This window comes from Pan paniscus, chromosome 14 (assembly GCF_029289425.2).
Source record: "Pan paniscus chromosome 14, NHGRI_mPanPan1-v2.0_pri, whole genome shotgun sequence".
Classification (NCBI taxonomy): domain Eukaryota; kingdom Metazoa; phylum Chordata; class Mammalia; order Primates; family Hominidae; genus Pan; species Pan paniscus.
The window spans coordinates 76,878,020-76,900,832 of record NC_073263.2 but is presented as its reverse complement, the minus strand read 5'-3'; the positions used below and the strand labels follow the sequence as shown (position 1 = coordinate 76,900,832).

General features: G+C 36.7%; 1 protein-coding gene across 2 annotated transcripts in view; it reads left to right on the top strand.

The window, feature by feature from the left end:
• TBC1D4 (TBC1 domain family member 4) overlaps positions 1–22,813 on the top strand; it is a 193,856-nt gene that overhangs the window by 157,509 nt on the left and 13,534 nt on the right. Inside the window, exons 11-17 of one of the 2 annotated variants that reach the window (XM_063595792.1) lie at positions 849–1,013; positions 5,919–5,942; positions 8,163–8,323; positions 10,934–11,143; positions 14,612–14,770; positions 18,681–18,839; positions 21,499–21,743. In XM_063595792.1, coding sequence (XP_063451862.1) covers positions 849–1,013; positions 5,919–5,942; positions 8,163–8,323; positions 10,934–11,143; positions 14,612–14,770; positions 18,681–18,839; positions 21,499–21,743 — 1,123 coding nt within the window. The remainder of the gene's footprint in view (positions 1–848; positions 1,014–5,918; positions 5,943–8,162; positions 8,324–10,933; positions 11,144–14,611; positions 14,771–18,680; positions 18,840–21,498; positions 21,744–22,813) is intronic. The other variant, XM_014347449.4, reaches the window with a different exon arrangement.

Here is a 22,813-nt window from a genome sequence, read left to right as displayed (position 1 = left end):
ATTATTCTCAGATTTTTTTGCTGTGTGTGTAAAGGATATTAAGTAGTCATATGTATATCAAGATATTTAAATGATCACTTCATATATATTTACTCAAGGCAATAGAACTCTTTTTTTTTCCAGGAAAAATTATTTTCAATAATTAAAGACATCAATCATTTTAGACTATAAATATCTCAATCCTTCCCTCTGTTTTCCACATTTTATAATGTATAAGTTCAAACAATTTCTATCACTATAAAAAGATGCTCTCTGTGTCATTGTGAAAGCTTGCTATGCAAAGAATCTTCTAGATTTTGGGCTTTTGATTAAACCATAGTGGCACAATTCCACTGTCCTCAGGAAAGAACACGGACATTAATGTTTGTTAAGCCAAAGGCATTATGATAACGTCCAACAACCAAACATGTTGTTCTTAAATATTTAGAAGGGTTTATATCTTTAAAATAGTCAAAGTCTTTGAACTAGTGATAATCAGTCCTTCCTTCTGGAACTTGTTTCCTGTAATTATTTGTGCTTTCCTGCTTTTTTCCCTTGAAGTGTCTTTTGCATGTGAAAACAAATACTTTTTGTCCTCAAATTGTTAAGAAATTTTTAGAGACAAACACAGATGCTTAGACATACTGTATAGATAAGGAATTCAAATTGTAAAGGAATGAAATTAGGTCATAGTTATCTAAATAGAGAACTGCATGCTGCTTCTTTTTTTTTCATGTAAGATCCAGCCCTGAGCCTTGAAAGGAAAGATTAAATTAATAGCAAGAACCTGTTTATATGCTTTTTCATAGTGAATGAAGATTTTGCCAAAATATAAATTAAGACATATTTGCTGTATTTTCTGTACTCAGCAATCTTTCGTCAGTTCGACGCATGTACAAGGAGAGTAATTCTTCCTCCAGTCTTCCAAGTCTTCACACTTCCTTCTCTGCCCCTTCCTTCACTGCCCCCTCTTTCCTGAAAAGCTTTTACCAGAACTCAGGTAGACTGTCCCCACAGTATGAAAATGAAATCAGGTGAGATCAGTGTCCTCTGTTTGCAAAGCAAAATTTTCTGCAGTGATATACTGATATGTTACTAAAAAGTGGTTGATTGATTTTGGAGTGACATTTATGCATCCCTGTGTTGTGCTTGTTCTAATCTGTTTCTAATATATTGGTTTCAATCCCAATTAATTTTATTAAGATAACTTTTTCAACCAGTAGTTTCAAAGCTTTTTGAGGATGTGACATCTTTTTGAATTATGCTTTTTGTATTGTTTGTGTGTCTCTCTTTCTCAAACTCCAGAGTCTAAGCTTTGTATTGTTAGCACAACTGATGCTAACATATACTAAGTGAACCTTCCCTGATTGTGCCTTTTTTTTTCCTTGGCCTTTCTAGACATATTTAATGGAATCCAAAAGCCACTGATGGACATAACTGTACTAAACTGATAGATACAATAATGTCTTTATTTTTAAGTATATAGAATATTTCCTAGGCATTTCTTTGATTTTTCAATGACAGACTTTTCTGGATCTCAATATAAATCGCATAATGGTTACAAGATCATATGGATAGCAACTCTTAGATAGCATGAGGGATCTGTGAAGGACCTCTTGAATCTTGTGAACGACCTCTTGAATCTTGTGAACATTCTATTTTGTTTTGTTTTTATCCCCAGTATGGAAAATGTATAGCCTGTTAAATCTTATTCTTGTTCTTTTAGTAACACAAAATTAGATGTAGTGATTTTTGGAGAATTGCTTTTTTTAAAAAAAATTAAAATTATACATGCAATAATATTGATCATTCAAATTCTTAGTGGGGTGCTGCAGCCTCTAGAAAGTAGTGGGCTTACTTGGGAACCTTTCTAAATTTGTTGGTGACATAGATGTTTGTGAGATTCATTCCTGTTTTCGTGTATAGCTTGACTTATTCACTTTTATTGCTGTATAGTATTCCATTTCATACATTACATTTTATCCACTCTCTTGCTGATGGATATTTGGGTTGTTTCTTGTTGTTTGATAATTGGCACTTCTTGTAGTCAGGAGAGGAATACATGTTATCCACTAGCCTGTGTGCCATTAACATCTCTTAGATATTCTTTTGGCCTATTTCTCTTAGACATAGTACATGCTAAAAGTTAATATATAACTAGGTAGCACTCACTCACTAGTTAAAGTAGACTAATCCTTGAATTATTCCTGAGGGTCTTTTGTCCATGTGTGCCTTTTTTTTCACTTTAAGAAAAGATAACTAATACTGGATTAATATAATTTTGATCCTGAACTTTCCTCTGAATTAGTACAAAGTCATGTTCAAACAGTGAATTTGATTTATAGTGAAGAAAGTGTATGAAGAATTTACTTTAGAGTGCTTTCAGGGACGACCTTATGGAAGAAATTTCAAAGGAAATAGCCACAAAACTAGTATAAGATATATAGAATATGAAACTCATTTAGAGAACCAAGAATATACATAAAGATATCAGTTTGCCGTATCTCTATAATACGGCCTACTGATAAGAATACAACACTTTCAACCAACCTATTTGCATTTTCTTATTGTTATGTTTGTTAAAGTGAGTATATGGAGAATCCCAGTTTCCTTCCTGAGAGAACCATGCCTGAAAGTGACAATTAGCAATACCCATTAAGATCAAAGGTTAGCTGTAACTAGGATGTAAAGCACAAAAGTGGTGGCTTCTGTCTATACAGATTGTTCATGTTGTTTAATATAAGGTTATTCATTTGCTTTCAGGAGTTCCTGCTTAGTTGTATGTGTTCTTTTTGCCAATAGCTTCCTAAAGCCCTCTATACCTCATTCTAATAGAAGGATTTTGAAGTCAAAGGGCAAATACACATTAGTTTTGGGTTGAAAAATTTCACCTTTTTGTAGCTGTGTTGTTTTAAGTGCTGTATTGAAATATATGGCAAACTTTTAAATTTCTAAGATCATTAAAAAATCCTTGTTTTCTGTATGTTTTAATGTTTTCTTGGCTATGTGCAATTCTAAAAATCAGAGAGTACTTGTTTGTACCCTTTTCTACACTTTGAAAGTTTGATAGCAGAAAATGAATAGGCCAAAAGTGTACTTAAAAAATTGTTTTCCCAGAAAAGGACACCAACTGAAAGCACACAGCTCAGTGGATTATCACAGAGTGAACACCACTATTTCTCTTCACCCCCGTCAATACATGGAATGCTAGCAGCATGCCTGCAGCTCCTCCCATGTCCCCCATCTAATCACCATCCCCATGCTGACCTCAGATGTCCTAGATTAGTGGTGCTTGGCTTTGAACTTTATATAAATGGAATGATACAGCCTATATTCTTTTATCTCACATCTTTCACTGACATTCGTTTGTGAGATTTAATTCCTCTTTTAATGAGCATTTTATTTCATTCATTTTATTGCTATTTAGTATTCCATTTAATATATCTCAATTTTTCCATTCTCTTGTGAATAGACATATGGGTTATTTCTAGGTTTTTGGCTTCAAAAAGAGTCCTGTCTTCACTATTATTATACATGTCTTTAATTGTACCTACATATGCATTATTGATGAATATCTACACGGTAGTAAAATCGTTGGACAAAATGCTCTCTTAATAGGTTTATCTGAGCTAGTAAGTCACTTTAACATAAATGTTCAAGTTAGAAGATTGGACAGTTTTAAATTTGTATTTTGAAACAATTTCAAATTTATACTAAAGTTGCAGAAATATCACAGAGGATTCCTGTTAACCCTTTATCCAGGTTAATCAACTTTTTATATTTTGCTACATTTGTTTTATAATTTTTGGTCCATTTACATATATATATACATATATATGCACATATATATGTGAATATATATATATACATATATATGCACATATATATGTGGATTCTGGACCACCTAGGTTTGCATCCTGGTTCCTTCACTTTATTATCCGTGTGACTGTGGGCAAGTTACTTAGCCTCTTTCTACTTCAGTATTGCACCAAAAATGGAAGTAGTAATGACATCTACCTTGCAAGGTTGCTGTGAGGATGAAATTAATTCATACTCGTAAAATGTTTAGAACAATCAATACCTGGCATGAAGTATGTGCTGAGAGTCTTAGCTTTATTATTATTACAGTAAACACCACATGTTGTTTTATTTTTGTTTTTACTCAAAAAGTAGACATTATGCTTTCTTACCTAAGTTTAATCAAAGGAAAAGTTAATGTGATAACTAATGTTGTAATAAAAAAAAACAAACAAACCAAAAGAAATAAACTCCCTCCACCCCCATCCCAGTGTAGTTTCCAAGTTGGGTTATAGGAATTTTGATGCAGTGTTTCATTTGGTTTTGATTCTTGCAATTGCCACCTTAAGAATGTCAGATTGCTGACTAAAAGTAAATCAAACAGGAAACTGCTATAAGTTGCATAATAGCACTGACTGCTTAAATGTTTATTGGGAACTTGACTTCTGAATACAGATCTTCTCTTATTAAAAGCAGAGCTGCTTTTGCCATATCTCAGCAACCAACTACTTTTTCAAGATGTTGATTTTTAGTACAAGATAAAGGGTCAATGGTTTGTTATGTAAGTTCTTCTTTTCAGTATATTATTATCTTCTATTTTGACTGCTAATTTTTTGGCTTATTACTAGTCAGTAAATTCCAGACATGGGAGAAAAATTTGTCATTGGGCAGTTTATATTATAGGATTTAAAATTTTAGGTTTATGAAATTTTTGAATATCAGTGGGCTAATGTAAATACTGTATGCACCTCTTTTATAACTATTGCCCCCAGAACTTTGTATTTTATAGGCAATCATGAAACTGATATGGGTACAACTCAGTTTTATTTTTAGTACCTTCTAAACACTTGATATGTCATTAGCAGTGAATTGGAAGGTGATACTTAAAAGCTGTATTAATTCCAGCATTAAAATATAAACATTTCAGAGTCCTCTGATTTGGTCAACTCTGGTTTGTTAGAGCACTAAAAAAGTCAAGCTAAATTAATATTTGTTGATCTTTTGCCCTGTGGAGCATTGAAATAGCGCTTTTAAATAAGTATTTCATTTAGCTTTCAAAGCTTAAAGTATAAATTAGATGACTTTATGTAGGAAAGGAATAACACTCACTAGAAAAAATATGCTTTTTGTTGTTTATTAACAGCATTGTCATGGTCAATACCTACCAGTGCCATCAACAGTTCAGAACATACTTTAGAAAAACAAAGCTATTAGGACTTGACTCCCAATAAAGGGTTTTAAGAAGGTAGATCTTTTATTTATTCCTGACATGTTAGCCTAGCCAGTATTTTTGTCTGTTTCACTTAAACTTCTGAGTTAATATTTCATTTAGTTTTATAAAATATTAATTTATTCAGTAGATATTATTGAGTGCTTATTATTTACCTGTTACTACACTACAAGCTAGAAATATACCTATGAACTGGGCATTTAGCAAATAACTGCCATCAAGGTCGTGTTACAAAAATGAAGATAATGAGTACTTCGACTGTATTTATTGGGTGGTAACTATTATATATAGAACATTTGAATCATATTTTTAAAAGGGAAATACTTGCATTAATGTTTTCCAAAGTGCAAGTAAAAGCAAATATATATATGTATATATATGTATATATGTGTATATATGTATATATGTATATATATGTATATATGTGTATATATGTATATATATGTGTATATATGTATATATATACACATATATATATTCAATATTCAGGAAGGTTTTTTGTTTTGTTTTGTTTTGTTTTTTGGGACAGAGTCTTGCCCTGTTGCTCAGGCAGGAGTGCAGGGATGTGATCTCGGCTCACTGCAACCTTTGCCTCCTGGGTTCAAGCGATTCTCCCACCTCAGCCTCCTGAGTAGCTGGGATTACAGGTGTGCACCACCACACCTGGCTAATTTTTGTATTTTCAGTAGAGACAGGATTTTGCCATGTTGGCCAGGCTGGTCTCAAACTCTTGACCTCAAGTGATCTGCCTGCCTCGGCCTCCCAAATTGCTGGAATTACAGATGTAAGCCATTGTGCCCAGCCTCAGGGAGTTTTTCTAAAAAAAAAAATTTAATTATAATTTTATTTTGAGTTGGAGCCTTGCTCTGTTGCCCAGGCTGAAATGCAGTGGTGCATTCTCGGCTCACTGCAACCTCTGCCTCCCGGGTTCAGGAGAACCTTGCGCCTCAGCCTCCCAAGCAACTGGAATTACAGGCACCTGTCACTAATGCCCAGCTAATTTTTTTTTTTTTTTTTTTGTATTTTTAGTTGAGACAGGGTTTCACCATGTTGGCCATGCTGCTCTTGAACTCCTGACCTCAGGTGATCCGCCTGCCTCGGCCTCCCAAAGTGCTGGGTTTACAGGTGGTGAGCCACCGTGCCTGGCCACTGCCTCAGGAGTTTTGAACAATGGACACATATTAGGGTTATAGTGTTATCCAGGATGCATAATAACCAGAGTTTGACTATATTGAGATATATGTATCAAGTACTGTACTTTCTAAAGTATCACATCATAATACTTACTCTCTGCATAGCAGCTCAGAAGTCTTTTTTTAACTTTAATTTAGCCAATCCAGAAGTAATGTTTCCATAAAATAGATCCAGACTAGAATGAACTGAATTGCCTGAGTAAATAAAGATACGATAGGCAGATGCTGAATTGCTCTTCTCACTATTAATTGCCTCAACACTATTGAGTTCCTTTGAGTATCTGAGAGTGGCTGTTCTGTCTGAGCTTTATTTCTGACCTCAGCACTGACCTTTTGATTCCATCAAAAGTCTTATACCTTCATTTGTTGGTATCATCACCTGTAAATATTGGTATCCTTATTGTTCTCTCAGGCAAACTCAGACTGTGAGACTTAAAAATGTAAGATATTCCTGCCACTAACAGCAACAATTATTGTGAGGTCTTCCAGCAGCAAATATAATTGGTCTCAAAAATGATTTTGAGTCATACCGACCTTTTTTTGCAGATAGGCCTAGCATAACTCAAGGTGGTCTTTTCTAGGAAATGAAATTTTGACAATAGAGGAGCATTTTCTTATGCACTAATATAGAATGATGTGACACTACTCCCTGCCCCCCAAAAATTGAGGGAGGTGATTCTAGAATCAATTAATTTCAATAAGTTGGGGAATTTCTATACACTGTTTCCCTGTTGGAGAGGTACAGTGCATGCCAGTGTATTAACAGTCTCTAACAAGTACTGCTATAAAGAAATCTGTTAACATTTTTTAACAGGCTGGGTGTGGTGCCTCATGCCTGTAATCCCAGCACTTTGGGAGCTGAGACAGGAGAATTGCTTGAGCGCAGGAGTTTGAGACCAGACTGGACAACACATTGGGACCCTGTCTCTACGAAGATTTTTTTAAAAAAATAGCCAGGTGTGGTGGTGTGCACCTGTAGTCCCAGCTGCTTGGGAGGCTGAGGTGGGAGGATCTCTTGAGCCTGGGAGGTCGAGGCTGCAATGAGCTGTGATTGCGCCACTGCGCTCCAGCCTGGGTGAAAAAATGAGACCTTATCTCACTAAATAAATAAGTCAATAAAAATATTAAAAGATCTATTTTTTTAACTTAGCCATCCAATCTTATCTGACCCCACTTTTTTCTTAGTATATCACCTACCAATAATCCCAAGATTGACTGTTCTGCTTATATTCAGGTTATCTTCTGCCATGATTCAACTATTGGTAGCTGACCATTCAGAGACACATCTTAACAGTCGTAGGCAATTAGAAACAGTCTTTATTGACCTGTTCTATAAGAGCTCTAACAAAAGCTCTTTGTGAGGCTTTTATGGAATATTTACCTTGTTTCGAATAAGCTATTCATGTTATTTCCTTAGCAAAGCATGAATTCATAACTTAAGCAACCTGTACTCCTCCTTATAAGTGCCTCTGTTCCTCAGATTAGAACTAGGACTGGTTGGCTGCTAAGGAATGAGTAGAAACAGGGGAGCTTCTCTTGACTGGGCTGTGGCCTAGATTGCTGTTTCCCCAGGATGTGGTGGCCTGGGTGACTAGTGTGCCTGGTGATGCATTGCTCCATGTTGCCTGTGGCTTGTGCTTGCCCGTGACAGAACTTGTGAATGGCTTGTGCTACCAGTTGGTTGTGAAGTGCCATGATGTGCAGCTCTCCTTATAAGTGATATGTTTATTTGCTTTCAACAGTGATGGAGAAGGGAGAAAAAGGACCTCATCTACCTGCAGCAATGAGTCCCTAAGTGTGGGAGGAACCTCTGTCACTCCTCGCCGGATCTCCTGGCGGCAGCGCATTTTCCTCAGGGTTGCTTCTCCCATGAACAAATCTCCCTCAGCAATGCAACAGCAAGGTCTGTGCTGTACTCCCTAAGGAATTTATCCCTCTGAGTGTCAGAAATTAGCTAATGGAATGCACATGCTGTGTATAAAGAGATTTAAGTGATTACAGTGTAGAAATAACTTTCTGTATGTGATACAGTGGTTTCTCTTTCAGGTATCATTAGAAAACATTAGGCATTCAATACCTGCTCGTTGAATGAATGAATGAGTGAGACAGTTTCCAAAAACCTGTACTTGGGCCTACTCCACAAGGTAGACGGAAGTGTGATAGTGCTAGGAAAGAAGCTGTATGTCCTTTTTCTTTCTTTCTTTCTTTTTTTTTTTTTCCCAGAGATTGGGCCTTGCTCTGTTGCCCAGGCTGGGGTTGCAGTGGTGTAATCATAGTTCACTGTAGCCTTGAACCCCTGGGCTCAAGCAATCATCTTACCTCAGCTTCCAAAGATCTTTTTATTATTAGAAAAGCAACATAGCCTTTTATAAGAGCCACACATAAAACAAACTGACATATAAATATTGAGCAATAAAGGAATGTATACAATACACTAGGCAAATACTGAGCAAAAGAGAGCACAGGCAGCTCTCTTTGAGTAATTGACCTATTAAACTAAAGCAAAAGCATCCAAAGACGCAAGCACATGTAACAGTAAACAAACAGATAGAACAATCATGAGAACATACATAATGAGAACAATCATGAGAACATACATAATGATGTAGCTTTGAGAGCTAGAAAATAACACCTAAAAGAATTCTGGAGTGAAATCGATAAATTAATAGCTCCTGTGGGAGATTTTAACATACTCATCTTTAGAAATTAAATATAAATAATATTTGAGTAACACAAGTAAATAAGCTTGACCTAATATTTATAGAGAACTTTGCCTCCTATGGACAAAACTCATTCATTTTTAGCACACTTGGAACATTCATAAAATGTAATTATGTACCTGTCCACAAAGATTTTTAAGTAAATCTTTTTGAAATCCAAATAACCATAATCATTTATACAAATATTCTCTGACCACAATGCCAAAAAAAGAAAGAAATCAAGGATTAGAAGACAAGTAGAATGACATGTGTTTGGGAATAGAAAACTACTCTTAGAAGCTAGAAGGAAGAAAATTCGATGATTAGAGCCTTACCTATTGAAACGGATCTAGGGAGCAGTTAAAAGCCATGAATATATTGATATAAAATCAAGAAGGCCAAAAATTAGTTACACTGAGTGTTCAACTCAAAAAGCTAGTAAAAGAGCCAGGTATTAAAATTTTAAAACAACAACAGTAAAACGTATGGAAGTAAATAATAAAAGTAAAGGCAGAGGTCAATGAATATATATAAAAAAAGAAGAAAATAGAAGAAAACAACTGGTATTACTAAAGATGAAGTTAACTCTGCCTGAGGTGGTCAGAAAAAGCTTCACAGAACAATTAGATGTTTATTTAAACTCGTTGCTGGAAGAACCATGCTTTAGAAGGAAGGAATGACGAAGCTCTGGAGTCATTTGAGTGAACTTTGCAGATCAGAAAATCATGAGAAATTCAGCATGATGGTTGCAAAGAATAGGAGATTGAGATATGAGGCTGGAAATCTGAGTGGAGACCAGAATCTGAAGGAACTTAAATGCTAGTCCCAATTTGTTCTTGCGATATAAGCAACCATTGAAATGTTTTAAGAGATGTGATCATGGTTGTTAATAGGAAAATCATTGGCAGTAGGAAGGGAGAGAATGAATCACCTGTTAAGGGAGTGTTGCACATGGAATACTGCACAGCCATGAAAAATAATGAAATCACGTCCTTTGGAGCCACATGGATGTAGCTGGAGGTTATTATCCTAAGAATTAACACAGGAGCAGAAAACCAAATACTGCATGTTCTCACTTATAAGCGGGATCTAAACATTGAGTACACATAGAAACAAAGAAGGGAACATTAGACACCGGGATCCCCTTGAGGGTGGAGGGTGGGAGCAGGATGAGGATTGAAAAACTACCTCTCAGGTACTGTGCTCACTACCTGGGTGGCGAAGTCATTTCATTTGTACATTGTACCCTAGAGTCACATAATTTACCCATGTAGCAAACCTGCACATGGACCCCTTCAACCTAAAATAAAAATTGAAAAAGAAAAAGAAAAAGGTGTTGCAGGAGGAATGAGCAGAGGGAGTACTGTGCTCAGCCAGGAGAGGCCCAGCATTGCTCAGTGGCTATGCTCCTGACGGATTCTGATGATCGATGTAGACCTTCGGAGATCACTGATACCTAGCCACTTAATCTTCTTGTTCCTCACAGCCAGAGAATATACGTAAGTAAATTGCAGAAGTGTTGGACTCAGGAGAGGCCAGTTAGTTTTGGGGCACCTCTCTTACAGAGCTCTTTGGGTGGAAAGAAGAAGTGGTGAAATGACCTATGCTTCTGTTTCATCATGACAGGGAAATCTGGAAGGGGAATTCAGTCTAGTGAATTTACTTAAATATTAGCTGCAGAAACTAAGTTACAGGGAAAGCGGCTTTGTGACATTTTTAAGTGTAGAAGATCAGATGAGAATGTGAATTCTACAGAAACTTGGGTAGTCTGGGTTACTGCTAAGGAATGCCTCTCACTGTGTTCTTCTCTGCAGATGGATTGGACAGGAACGAGCTGCTGCCACTGTCCCCCCTCTCTCCAACCATGGAGGAGGAACCGCTGGTTATATTCCTGTCTGGGGAGGATGACCCAGAAAAGATTGAAGAAAGAAAGAAATCAAAAGAACTGAGGAGCTTGTGGAGAAAAGCTATACACCAACAAATCTTGTTACTTCGAATGGAAAAAGAAAACCAGAAACTTGAAGGTTAGCCATTTTAACAGACTAAATGCTATGATGCTATGATTGAAGGGTGTATGTTAAACCTACCTTTCTCTCCCCATACATACTATCCGCACTCAGTTTTGGACTGTATGCACACTTTAAGAAGAATATCTACTGATTATAATTGTTGATTTCCATTTTGTGAGGTGGTTATAACATGGGAAAGGTCAGCTTAAGATATTTGTGGTTTTGTTTTAAATGGGTTTGCATTTTAAATAGATTTAAGACATAAGAAACTCTTAGAGTATATTTAGGTAAAATAGAATGTAGATAATGTGGAATCAATGTGTTTGATGTGTCTGAAAGTTCATTATCTTAGTGTCACTTCTAAAAATTCCTTAAATATGAGAAAGCAAATTTTCTTTTCTTTGAATGTGATTTTCAAGTTTCAGGTTAATTACATTCATAATGGGAGAAATATGCCTACCTCAAGTAAATCCTACTTACATTGTATTCAATTTAACTATTTAATTATAATTATCTGTTATCAAGCCAAACCTATTCCTATCTTTTGTTAATGCTTTATAAATTTTCTATTTAACAAAGTCGTATTCAAATCATTATATTTATAATCAAATAATTTATAATAGATTTTGCACTGTTTGTGGTGCCTTATTGCTAAGATTATGATTACCAAATGCTTTGGAATGTGTTTTTCAGCCTTTGAAAGAATGATATAATTTACTCCAGTACTGATAGAACCACATACAAGGAGATGCTAAGAAATCCAAAAAATGTATAAATTTCATTATTTTGGGAAAATCACTTAACCTGAAAGGGTCTCATTTTTACACTTATAAAATGAAACATTTAACATAAGTGGTCCGTTTGACTTTTAAGATTATTGGCACAAGTATAATTTAGATATTTCTCTCACTTGCCTTTATTTTGTGGTCTTTCATACAGCTTTTTTAGTACAGGTATTCCACATTTCTGACTTTATCATCTACCTTAAGATTCTTGTTACTACACCTATGATTCAATTTAATTTTTTTATTTTAACAATATATAGTTTGCAAGAGCACATTTTTTAAAATCGCTGTTAGCAGAGTGAAAAGTACATAGGATTTTAAATATCCTTTGGAAATACATCTTCTTTTCTTCAAAATTAAAAATGCTATTACTTGTCGTTAGCATAATTTTAAAAGTTCAGTTTGATAAATGGTCTGCCCACTTGAGGTTTCGCAGGCTTCAAAAGAAATTGAATTCATATTTGTAAGCAAGTAGTTATATTTTGAACTAACTCAGAAAAAGAGGTTGAAAAAAAGGTGGTCATCCTTCCCTCAAAAAATTTAATGCATGCAACTATATTTCACTTGGGAGTATGTACAAATAAAATCTGATATTAAATATCAAAAGGTGGCTTCAGAATCATAGACTATTTGAAGTAGAAATAGCCTTAGAGATTACTTAGCTAGATTCTTCATTCTACAGTAGAAGTAGTGACTGGCTTGGGAAAGGTAGAGAATTAACCTAAGATCAAATAGTGACATACTGGCAGAGCAAGTACCAAAACTCAGGTTTATTCATCGTGGTTCTCGGGCTTTCCCCAGCACCCCACAGTATTTCTCAGCTGTGTATGTTAATATAAGGAAATGGAATGTTTTACATAAATGGCTGCTGTGTATTCTGAGGTCAGTTATACTATATGATTTTACAGGTTAGGAAAGGAGGTGACATTTAGAATACATTCTCAGAAACCTTCATCGGTTCTGTTTCTCTGCCTACATAACAAAGATAAAAAATAGTTTAACCTATGAAAATTCTAACCAATGGATAATTATTTCTTGATAGTTCTTTAGTCTTTTCTAGTTAAACAGTTAAGGGCAGATATTAACTGTCCCTGTTCACCATTTTATCCTCAGGGTGTGCGGCTGGCACATAAGCAGATGCTTGTGATTATTTTAAATGATCAATAATCTAGAGAAGATTAGAGAAAAACTCTAAGGAAGTAATTATGTTTTGTCCATCATGAAGAAAATAATTAGTAAAGTTATATATAGGAGTATATTTGGTTTTAGCCTTAATAAACTCACACCTTTTAAAAAAATTACTTGGTTATCAGAGAAATATAAAGCAAATAGCCGAACAGCCAAGCTAGACAGTGTTAGAAAGCCATCTGTGGTATCCGGAAGGAATAGTTTTGTACTGCGATTTATCTTTAGATTATGTTTGGACTTTTAAGTAGGAATTTTTACTGCCTTGCTTGAATAACAGTTTGTTATAAGATATTTTAAGTCTTTTGAAATGGTTTCAAACACACTAAGTAAAGAGTAACTTTCATTCTGCTGTTGTTTTTGTGCTGTCGAGGACTTGGGATGCATGACAAAGATTTGTGTTGCAGGAGGTAAGGTGGCCGAGTGCTGTGAGCATGCATGAATACAGATTGCTCTGAGACGTTCCTGTCCACCGTGATCCTAATGAAGAGAAGAAGTATACTCTTGTGTCTGCTCTTCCTTCTCTTTTGAAATCAGTTTTTCATGATAAAGAACAAATCAAGATACTGGTTGCTTTTATAGACATTTCTTTTAATGAGCTCTGGGCGGATATGTTAGACCATCAAATTAGAGAGAATTCTATATTATTTTAAAAATAGAATTAGTGTTAACTTCAGTGAAAGGAATTTTTCTTTTTAAGTTTATTACAAATGAACACAGGAGGGCTGGGTGCAGTGGCTCACACCTGTTATCCCAGCTCTTTGGGAGGCTGAGGTAGGAGGATTGCTTGAGGCCAGGAGTTTAAGACCAGCCTGGGCAGCATGGCAAGACCCCATCTTTACAAAAAAGTTTGTCAAATTAGCCAAGTGTAGTGGCGCATGCCTGTAGTCCTAGCTACCCAGGAGGCTGAGATGGGAGCTCAGGAGGTTGAGGCTGCAGTGAGCTATGATTGCACCACTGCACTCCAGCTTGGGGTACAGAGTGAGACCCTGTCTCTAAGAAACAAAAGCAAAAACAAACAAAAGAGAAAATAACGAACACGGGAACACATAAGCTAGTTTTATTAGTTATTAAGGGCAGTATGGATAACTCTGGAAACAGTTATAAAAATGTATCATGTTATGGTCATATATTTTTCAAATCAAGATGAGCATGAGTCTTTGTCTTCTCATGTATGGCACATATAAAATATTAACACTTCAGTGGTGTCAAAAAATGGAAAATTATAGAATGATCAACACGGTTTACTTTTTATACTTAGCAGAGTCGCCATATGTAAGATACAGAGTAAAACCTCCTTAGGAGGTTATTCCTCATTTTTTTTCTCACATGAAATGACTCAAAGCTTGGGACCCTTTCATGTATCCTCAATTTGTTTTAAATTTTCTTTTTGAGATATACTACCAGTTGATTCCTGAAAGTCATTTGGTATGGTTTTACAAATACAATCAAATGTCTAAAGTTTTACATTTGAAAAACACATTGGTCTTATGTAAATTGTTTTTTTCCTTAGCAAGCAGAGATGAACTCCAGTCCAGAAAAGTTAAATTAGACTATGAAGAAGTTGGTGCATGTCAGAAAGAGGTCTTAATAACTTGGGATAAGAAGTTGTTAAACTGCAGAGCTAAAATCAGATGTGATATGGAAGATATTCATACTCTTCTTAAAGAAGGTATTTGGGATAATCTCAGTAATTTTTGTTTTTTAAAGAAAAGCCTGGGGGATTTTTTTTTGTTTGTTTGATTTGTGGAGCTCAGATTTTGCTTAGTAATTTTGTCCTTGTGTTTTGCTTAGTAAAAAAAGAGAAGTAATTTGTTTCTTCCTGTAGTTTAGTGACTGTCTCTGAGGAGGTAGCACAAACCTATTTTCAGCATGGTGGTGGTGTTTACCAAGGAAGAAGTGCATGCATTGATACAAATCTTTGATCACTGCCATAAAAATATTAATAATTCAGTCTTTCAAACTTGACTCATTTTCATCATTTGGTCAGAAGTATTCATTTACATATATGTGTATATTTACATGACTGTGTGTATATACTTGTATGTATTTATATGTATAGGTTTATATTCTGGCTAAGTAATCAATCAATTTTCTTTCATCCATTCATTTCTTCACTAATTTTGGAGAAGTTGCTTTTATTTAGCCATTATATCGCATTTATTCTTTTATTGCTGCTATGCCATATAAGATGCCTGATATTTAAGAATTTTAAATTTAAAAATAAAACTAATAAGTCAACTTTTAGTTGCAGTTTCTGTGACTCAGATTAAATATATTAAAATTAGAATCTCCATAGCCTGCATAAACTGTGGGTGTAAAATAAAAATTCCAAAATACCCAAAGAAATTCTATAATGATTGTTGTTTTAAAAGCCTATGCTAATGTGTGAGACTGTTGAACCACAGTTAAGTTTAAATTAAGATAAGTGTTATTTTGAAAGCTGCTGCATTGACAAACTTAATATAGTGTTCTTTATCCTTGAAGATATGGAAATCCTAAAGATTTTTATTGAATGCTTTATTTGGGAGACACAATAATGGTTAACAGAATGTCTATGAGATGTAGATCACACCATTTTTTGGCATGACTTTCAAAGATATTTTAGGAGTGCTTATCTTCCCATTTCTTATTGGATACAGTTTAAACTTCTTGGCCCTGTGCCCAAGGCCTTTGTACTAGTCCATTTTTAGGCTGCTGATAAAGACAAACCGAAGACTGAGTAATTTCTAAAGAAAAAGAGGTTTTATGGACTCACAGTTCCACGTGGCTGGGGAGGCCTCACAATCATGGCGGAAGGTGAAAGGTGTGTCTCACATGGAGGCAAACAAAAGAGAATGAGAACCAAGTGAAAGGGGTTTCTCCTTAACAAGCCATCAGATTTCATGAGACTCACTACCACAAGAACAGTATGGGGGAAACTGCCCCCATGATTCAATTATGTCCCACCGGGTCCTTCTCACTACACATGGAATTATGGGAGCTACAATTCAAGATGAGATTTGGGTGGGGACACAGCCAAACCATACCATTGTTCTATAATATCTACTTCCTCCTTTCTGATCTCATTTTTTAATCTCTCCTTACCTTGTATTGTGTGCTCTGTTTTACTTTGAGCACTGATATGTCCTTTGCTATTTCTTGCATGGAATGTTCCAGCCCTCCCTATTCTCCTTCTTCCTTACTTCTCTACATTCTCATTTCCCATCTCCCTTTCTTTCCACCCCATCCTCTTCTCACTCCTCTTTCTTCCGCCCTTTCCTCTGCCCGTCTCAGGGCCTTCATGCGGTCCTCTCCTGGAGTGACTGCTGCCTGCGCTTGAAGCCCAGAGCATCCTATTATCCCTCAGGTCCCTCAAATACCATTTCCTCAGAGCACCACCCCTGCCCCCCCACCAAAATCAATTCATTGTATTTTATCATTCTTTTTCGTGATTAATTATACTTAATCATAATTTACAGTTTAATAATTATGTATGTATTTGTTTAATGTTTTTCTTACCCCACCACTGTACACCTAGCACCTAAGACAGTATCTTGCACTCATTACTAGATGAATGAATGGATGAATGGATGAATGAGATGATTTTCCTGAGAATGGATTTATTCATCACTCAATGATGAGGCATCCTGACTGCCTTGCTTTATTCTCTGTTACATACTGGATGCTCAATAACTGTTTGTTTGACTGGAAAGAAGTTGCTTTTTGTACATTTATTATTGGTTGGATAATAAAACTGCCCACTCATGTTATCAGTGATTCATTTAGTGGGCTGATAGTTACCTTCTAAAAATGACATTTTCTATGCTGTCATTCATTCATTCAACAAATGTATAAGCAGCAAGGTATATTCTTGGATTTTATCATACAGAGATGAAAATATGCTTGCTATTCTCAAGGACCATTTAAGCAGGGAAAAGAGACAAAACTTCAATATAGAGCTAACTGTAATCTAATATGGTAATGTTACAGTATGAGTCAAATGGTGTGTGAAAAGGGACTGATTACATCTCGAGATGTTAGGGAGAGCTTCAACAGAAAAGGTGACACTCAAGCTCATTCATGAAAGATGAATAGACGTACAATGGGTAGTCAAGCGAGGGAGCTTGGAATTCTGTAAAGGCAACAGGAGGTGCAAGAAACTGGAGAAGTGAAAATAACCACAAGCATCTAGTATACATCAGGGACTGGGAAGTAATGGTGCTTAAAAAGGTAGTTTGGAGCTATATTGTAGAGGCCTCATAAGTCATGCCAATGAGCCTCGGTTTCACCTGTCGGACAATAATACTTTCAGCTTGTACAAACTCTGGCATTCAGTCAGAAGAGATTACTGTCATTAAGCATTTCCTTAACCAGTTGGAGCAAAGGAACCCATTGCCGATTCAATCTGTCCAAACTGAAAACTCTTAATGAGTGAAATAAAGTTGCCTGCACTGTGCAGAATTGAATTCTGTCCCTCCCAGTGCTTACTTCATTTCCCTTGGCATAAAAAACATAGTCATAGTGTCCTTGAACTGCTTGTGATACATTTTGGTGTTCAAGCATACTAGAGTTAATGTTTCATTATATGTGCTAAGCATTTTCTTTTCAAAGCCCGAATGTTGTTCTGGAGCATATCAGTTACGCCTTCTTATTGTTTACTACTTTTATTATTTCTTTTTTTTTTTTAGACAGAGTCTCGCTGTGTCTCCCAGGCTGGAGTGCAGTGGTGAGATCTCAGCTCACTGCAACCTCTGTCCCCCAGGTTCAAACGATTCTCCTACCTCAGCCTCGCGAGTAGCTGAGATTACAGGTGCATGCCACCATGCTCACTAATTTTTGTATTTTTAGTAGAGGCAGGGTTTCACCATGTTGGCCAGGCCGGTAACGAACACCTGACCTCAAGTGACCCACCCACCTTGGCCTCCCAAAGTGTTGGGATTACAGGCATGAGCCACCGTACCTGGCCTATTCTTTCATTTTTAATGCCCATATAAGAATGCTATTTGATTCTCTATTATAAAGTTACTTGTTGATGACAAATATTTAGAGTTGTAAATTAGGGTTAGCATTTGTTGCTATCCTCAAGCCAAATAAAGAGTGAAAATAGGCAGTAATACACTTTGGGATATCAGGATTTGGCCTCTGAAACCAGACTTTTGGAGTTCTAATTCTAAATTGCCACTTCCTAGCCATGTGAACTTGGGGCAATTACTTCATCTCTTTCTGCCTCAGCTTTCTGTCTATAAAGTGGACCTAATAGTAATTGCCTACCTTATAGTTGAGTTGTTTTCTGAGTGCATGTGCTTAGTAGCTAGGCACCCTCAATAAATGTTTTATTAATGCTCAGTCAGCAATGGGTGATGTTATTGTTAATATTGTCATTATCGTAAGTGTTGCGTGAGGGTTTTCTTTTGCAAGGCATCAAGAGCTATAGGATTCAGCTTGTCAAAATATGCTTCTGTCAATTATATTGTGTGGTCTTAGGGTGGCATGCAGTACATACAGCTGCCTGTTTACCTGAATTATATAGTGAATCAGCTGGGATCTGTCAACTTCATTCCAGAGTTCAAGGCCTTGGTTATTTATCTCCTTCATTGTAGGAGTTCCCAAAAGTCGACGAGGAGAAATTTGGCAGTTTCTGGCTTTACAGTACCGACTCAGACACAGATTGCCTAATAAACAACAGCCTCCTGACATATCCTATAAGGAACTTTTGAAGCAGCTCACTGCTCAGCAGCATGCGATTCTCGTGGATTTAGGTATGTTTGTCATGTGGATTATAATTTACAAAAGTAAACAGCTGATCCCTCTGTTAAGTTTTTTTGGTTTTTGTTTGTTCTTGGTGCTGATAAAGAGCACCTGTTGGCATATGCAGAGCCGTTGACTCTGTCCTTTACTGAGGGCAAGTTGGCCTTATACCTGATTGACGATCCCATAAATGCCTGCGTGTTAAATGAAGTTTTCACCCCAAAACTTTGCCTCTGCAAAGGGAGCCATCTTATATTTAAATTATTATAAAGGTCATATTATGGGGTGCTCTCAGTTACTGCATTTTGAACAACTGACTTTTTAGGGCAGATAGTTGTATCTTAATCAATGCTGGTTTTGAAATAGCGTAGAATAGGTTAAAAATTTAACAAAGGTGTACTAGGTATTCCTGGACACACTGCTGAAAACAATCCTTTATATGTCACATTAAAAAGCAGCATGATAAATGGTTATGTTGGTGGAAATTATGACTATACACCTATAGGGTGAGTGAAACATTAGTTGCACTAATAGTGTGGGAATGGGTACTCATGACCTGGCGGAGAATTTCCAGTGACAGAATCATAAAGCAGTCTTTTTTTTTTTTTTGAGATGGAGTCTCCCTCTGTTGCCCAGGCTGGAGTGCGGTGGCACGATCTCTGCTGACTGCAAGCTCCGCCTCCCAGGTTCATGCCATTCTCCTGCCTCAGCCTCCTGAGTAGCTGGGACTACAGGCACCCGCCACCACGCCCGGCTAATTTTTTTTTGTATTTTTAGTAGAGATGGGGTTTCACTGTGTTAGCCAGAATGGTCTCAATCTCCTGACCTCGTGATCCACCCGCCTCGGCCTCCCAGAGTGCTGGGATTACAGGCATGAGCCACCGTGCCCAGCCAGCAGTCTTCTTAAATGCTGATTTTCAAATAACTTATGGAAATAAAAATGCTTTGATTTTTAAAGATTGTATTATCTCTAATTTTTCTCTAACATACTTTATTATTTAAAAATATCTACATTATTAGATTAAATATTATATATTGGCATTTGACCACTTTATTTGTACTCCTAAAAGTTGATATATGTCAGGTGGCCAGATATGTTATTTGGGCCCATTTGGGAAAATACAAGATTACCTTATGTTTGGGGTCATCTTATATTAGGGCATATGAAAAATCACTAGCCAAACCCTAGTTTTTACCTCTGTTCCTTTTGGATGACAAATGGCTGTTACTGGGAAAGGACCCAGCTCAGTTAATTATTTTTTTGAGCCCAGCGGAATTAAAAAGGGGATTTTACAGAGAAACTGAAAATGAGTTTTTGTGCTGATTGTGCCACTAATTGTGGTCTTAGACATATTACCTTCCTTCTGAGTGTCCATCCTCTCTACTAAGTGGGGACATTGAACAAGGCAATCCCTATGTTCCCAAGCAAATCTGTGGTTCTCTGACCATAAATTGATGATACAATCAGGGTTAGTCACGATGTCCTATTAAAGAGAGAAAATGAGATCATATTACAGTCAGACAAAAATGGAGCTAGAATCAAGTTAATGGATAGAAAGTGTATTTATAGTTTTCCTTAGTAAAAATTTTAAGTGAGAAAGTAAAACCATAAGTTTAAAAATTGCTTATTTGGCTCTGCTTGTAGCCATCTGTGTTTCTTCAGCATGCAATTGTTATTTTCTCATATCTTCCTCTTACTGGCTCTGCAGAATTAATCTTATTGGTTCCTAGAAAAAAAAATCACTTTTAAGCATATGTGGGCGAAAACATTTTAAAACCTGGCACTCTTGCAAGTTCTAAATGACATGAGTAATCATTTCACAAGGAAGCTAACATCCCCCTTCATTTTTGTGGCCCTAGGAAAGTCCCATACCAATATAGACAGCTTTGATGTGAAGACGGATTTGTTTCTGTGTATAGAACTCTCCTTTTAGTGATGCAGGACTCACATTGCCAGCTCAAGTGTCTCTGTGGTAATTTTATACCTAGAGGTATATTTTAGAGGGGAATTTATTTGAAATTGACTTGACCCTTTATTTTCCTTGATATTTTTAGATATTGAAAAAGAAAAGTGGTTTACATGGCTCGTGGAGGTATTTGAAAAGCAGAGAGCGAACGATAGTTGAAAAAGCAGTTTTCTTCTGAATGACAGTCTGAATGTAAAGTCAAACAAACCCAAAAAGTCCCTCCAGTGTCATAAGAAAAGCAGAAATAAACCTGTTTATAGACTATGAGGATTTTCTTTTAAATAATATAATATGTCTTATAGACTTCTGGTTTCATTTAGAAGGTAGTCTTTATATGAATTAGAATTTGCCTTGCTTTATAGTCAGAATAAAATTTATATTCCATTTTCCTGGTATTTCTCCTGGGTACATCATTGGTTTGTGGATTTTTATTGTTTGTTTGTTTTTTTTTTTTGCTGGAAAGAAGTACTGGTTAGCATAAAATGTTTCCTCCCATATCGTATATGTGAAGATGGTGTGGTGGCCTGGCAGAACTTGGGGTGAGAGAGGGAGAGACTCTTAGTTACATGGTGACTCTAAGCAACTCTCACTGGTTTGGGAAAGAGTGTCTGTTTATTCTTGGAGGTCACTGAATTGCAATTTCACTGTCGTCTCCAAGGCATGAGGACATTTCAAAAAATATTTTCCTTCTTTTCCTCTGCAGGAAGGACGTTTCCTACTCACCCTTACTTTTCAGTACAGCTTGGGCCAGGACAGCTGTCACTGTTTAACCTCCTGAAAGCCTATTCTTTGCTGGACAAAGAAGTGGGATACTGTCAGGGGATCAGCTTTGTGGCTGGAGTCCTGCTTCTGCACATGAGTGAAGAGCAAGCCTTTGAAATGCTGAAATTCCTCATGTATGACCTCGGCTTCCGCAAGCAGTACAGACCTGACATGATGTCGCTGCAGGTGAGGCACTTGTGCTTCCCGAGGAAGGTGTGAGGCTATTACCAGAAATCCTGGCCCTCTTCTCAATTATTACAGTTCAGATTTAAAGAAATGTAGAGCCATTATCTTAGAACTTGGGTAAAGACTGGGGCATGTTTTAGTTCACTTAGTGTGGGATTTGCTATTTAGGTTAACTTCTAAGTGTATGAGACCCAGAGGCAGAATACCTTTTCCATAAAATTCCTGAAGTGAGTAAATAAGTAATTTAAGAAAGGTAGGTGATGAGGACCCAATCCTTTATGCCCTAAGTCTATGGGTTACATGGAGAAGGTATCAAGTCATCTTTATTCACTTTTTCTCAACTTCTCAGTTGAAAAGGCTCACAGATCTTTTGTTTACAATCTGAAAGTATCTTTATCCCTTTACTTTTGAGTACACAAATAACAGATACCATGTTATGGTTCTTTTTGAACTTATCATTGATATCTCCCCTCCTTTATCTTCATGTAAGATAGGCCTTTACGGAGGAAAAAGTGTGAAAGCCAGTGGTGCCTTTTCAGTCTGCTTGTGTGTGTATGTGTGTGATGGACTCTTGCTTTGTTGCCCAGGCTGGAGTGCAGTGGCACGATCTCGGCTCACTGCAATCTCTGCCTCCTGGGTTCAAGCCATTCTGCTGCCTCAGCCTCCCCGGTAGCTGGGATTACAGGCAGGTGCCACCATGCCTGGCTAATTTTTTTATATTTCTAGTAAAGATGGGGTTTCACCGTGTTGGCCAGGCTGGTGTTGAACTCCTGACCTCAGGTGATCCGCCCGCCTCAGCCTCCCAGAATGCTGGGATTAGGCTTGAGCCACTGAGTCTGCTTTTCTTAGCAGGCTCTGAAGAAGCACCATTAAGATTTTCCAGGTATTTTGAGTGGGGTATTAACTGCCACTGCTGTCTTTAGCCTACCTCAGACTCCCTGTTTGCACATTTCTCTCCTAGTTTTCACTTCTCTAAGTGGGTTGGTTGCTAATAAGCAGTTTAAATTTTGTCTATAGATACTTAAACAACCACTGCCTGGCAATTGAAAGCTTTCCGTGGTTAAAAATAT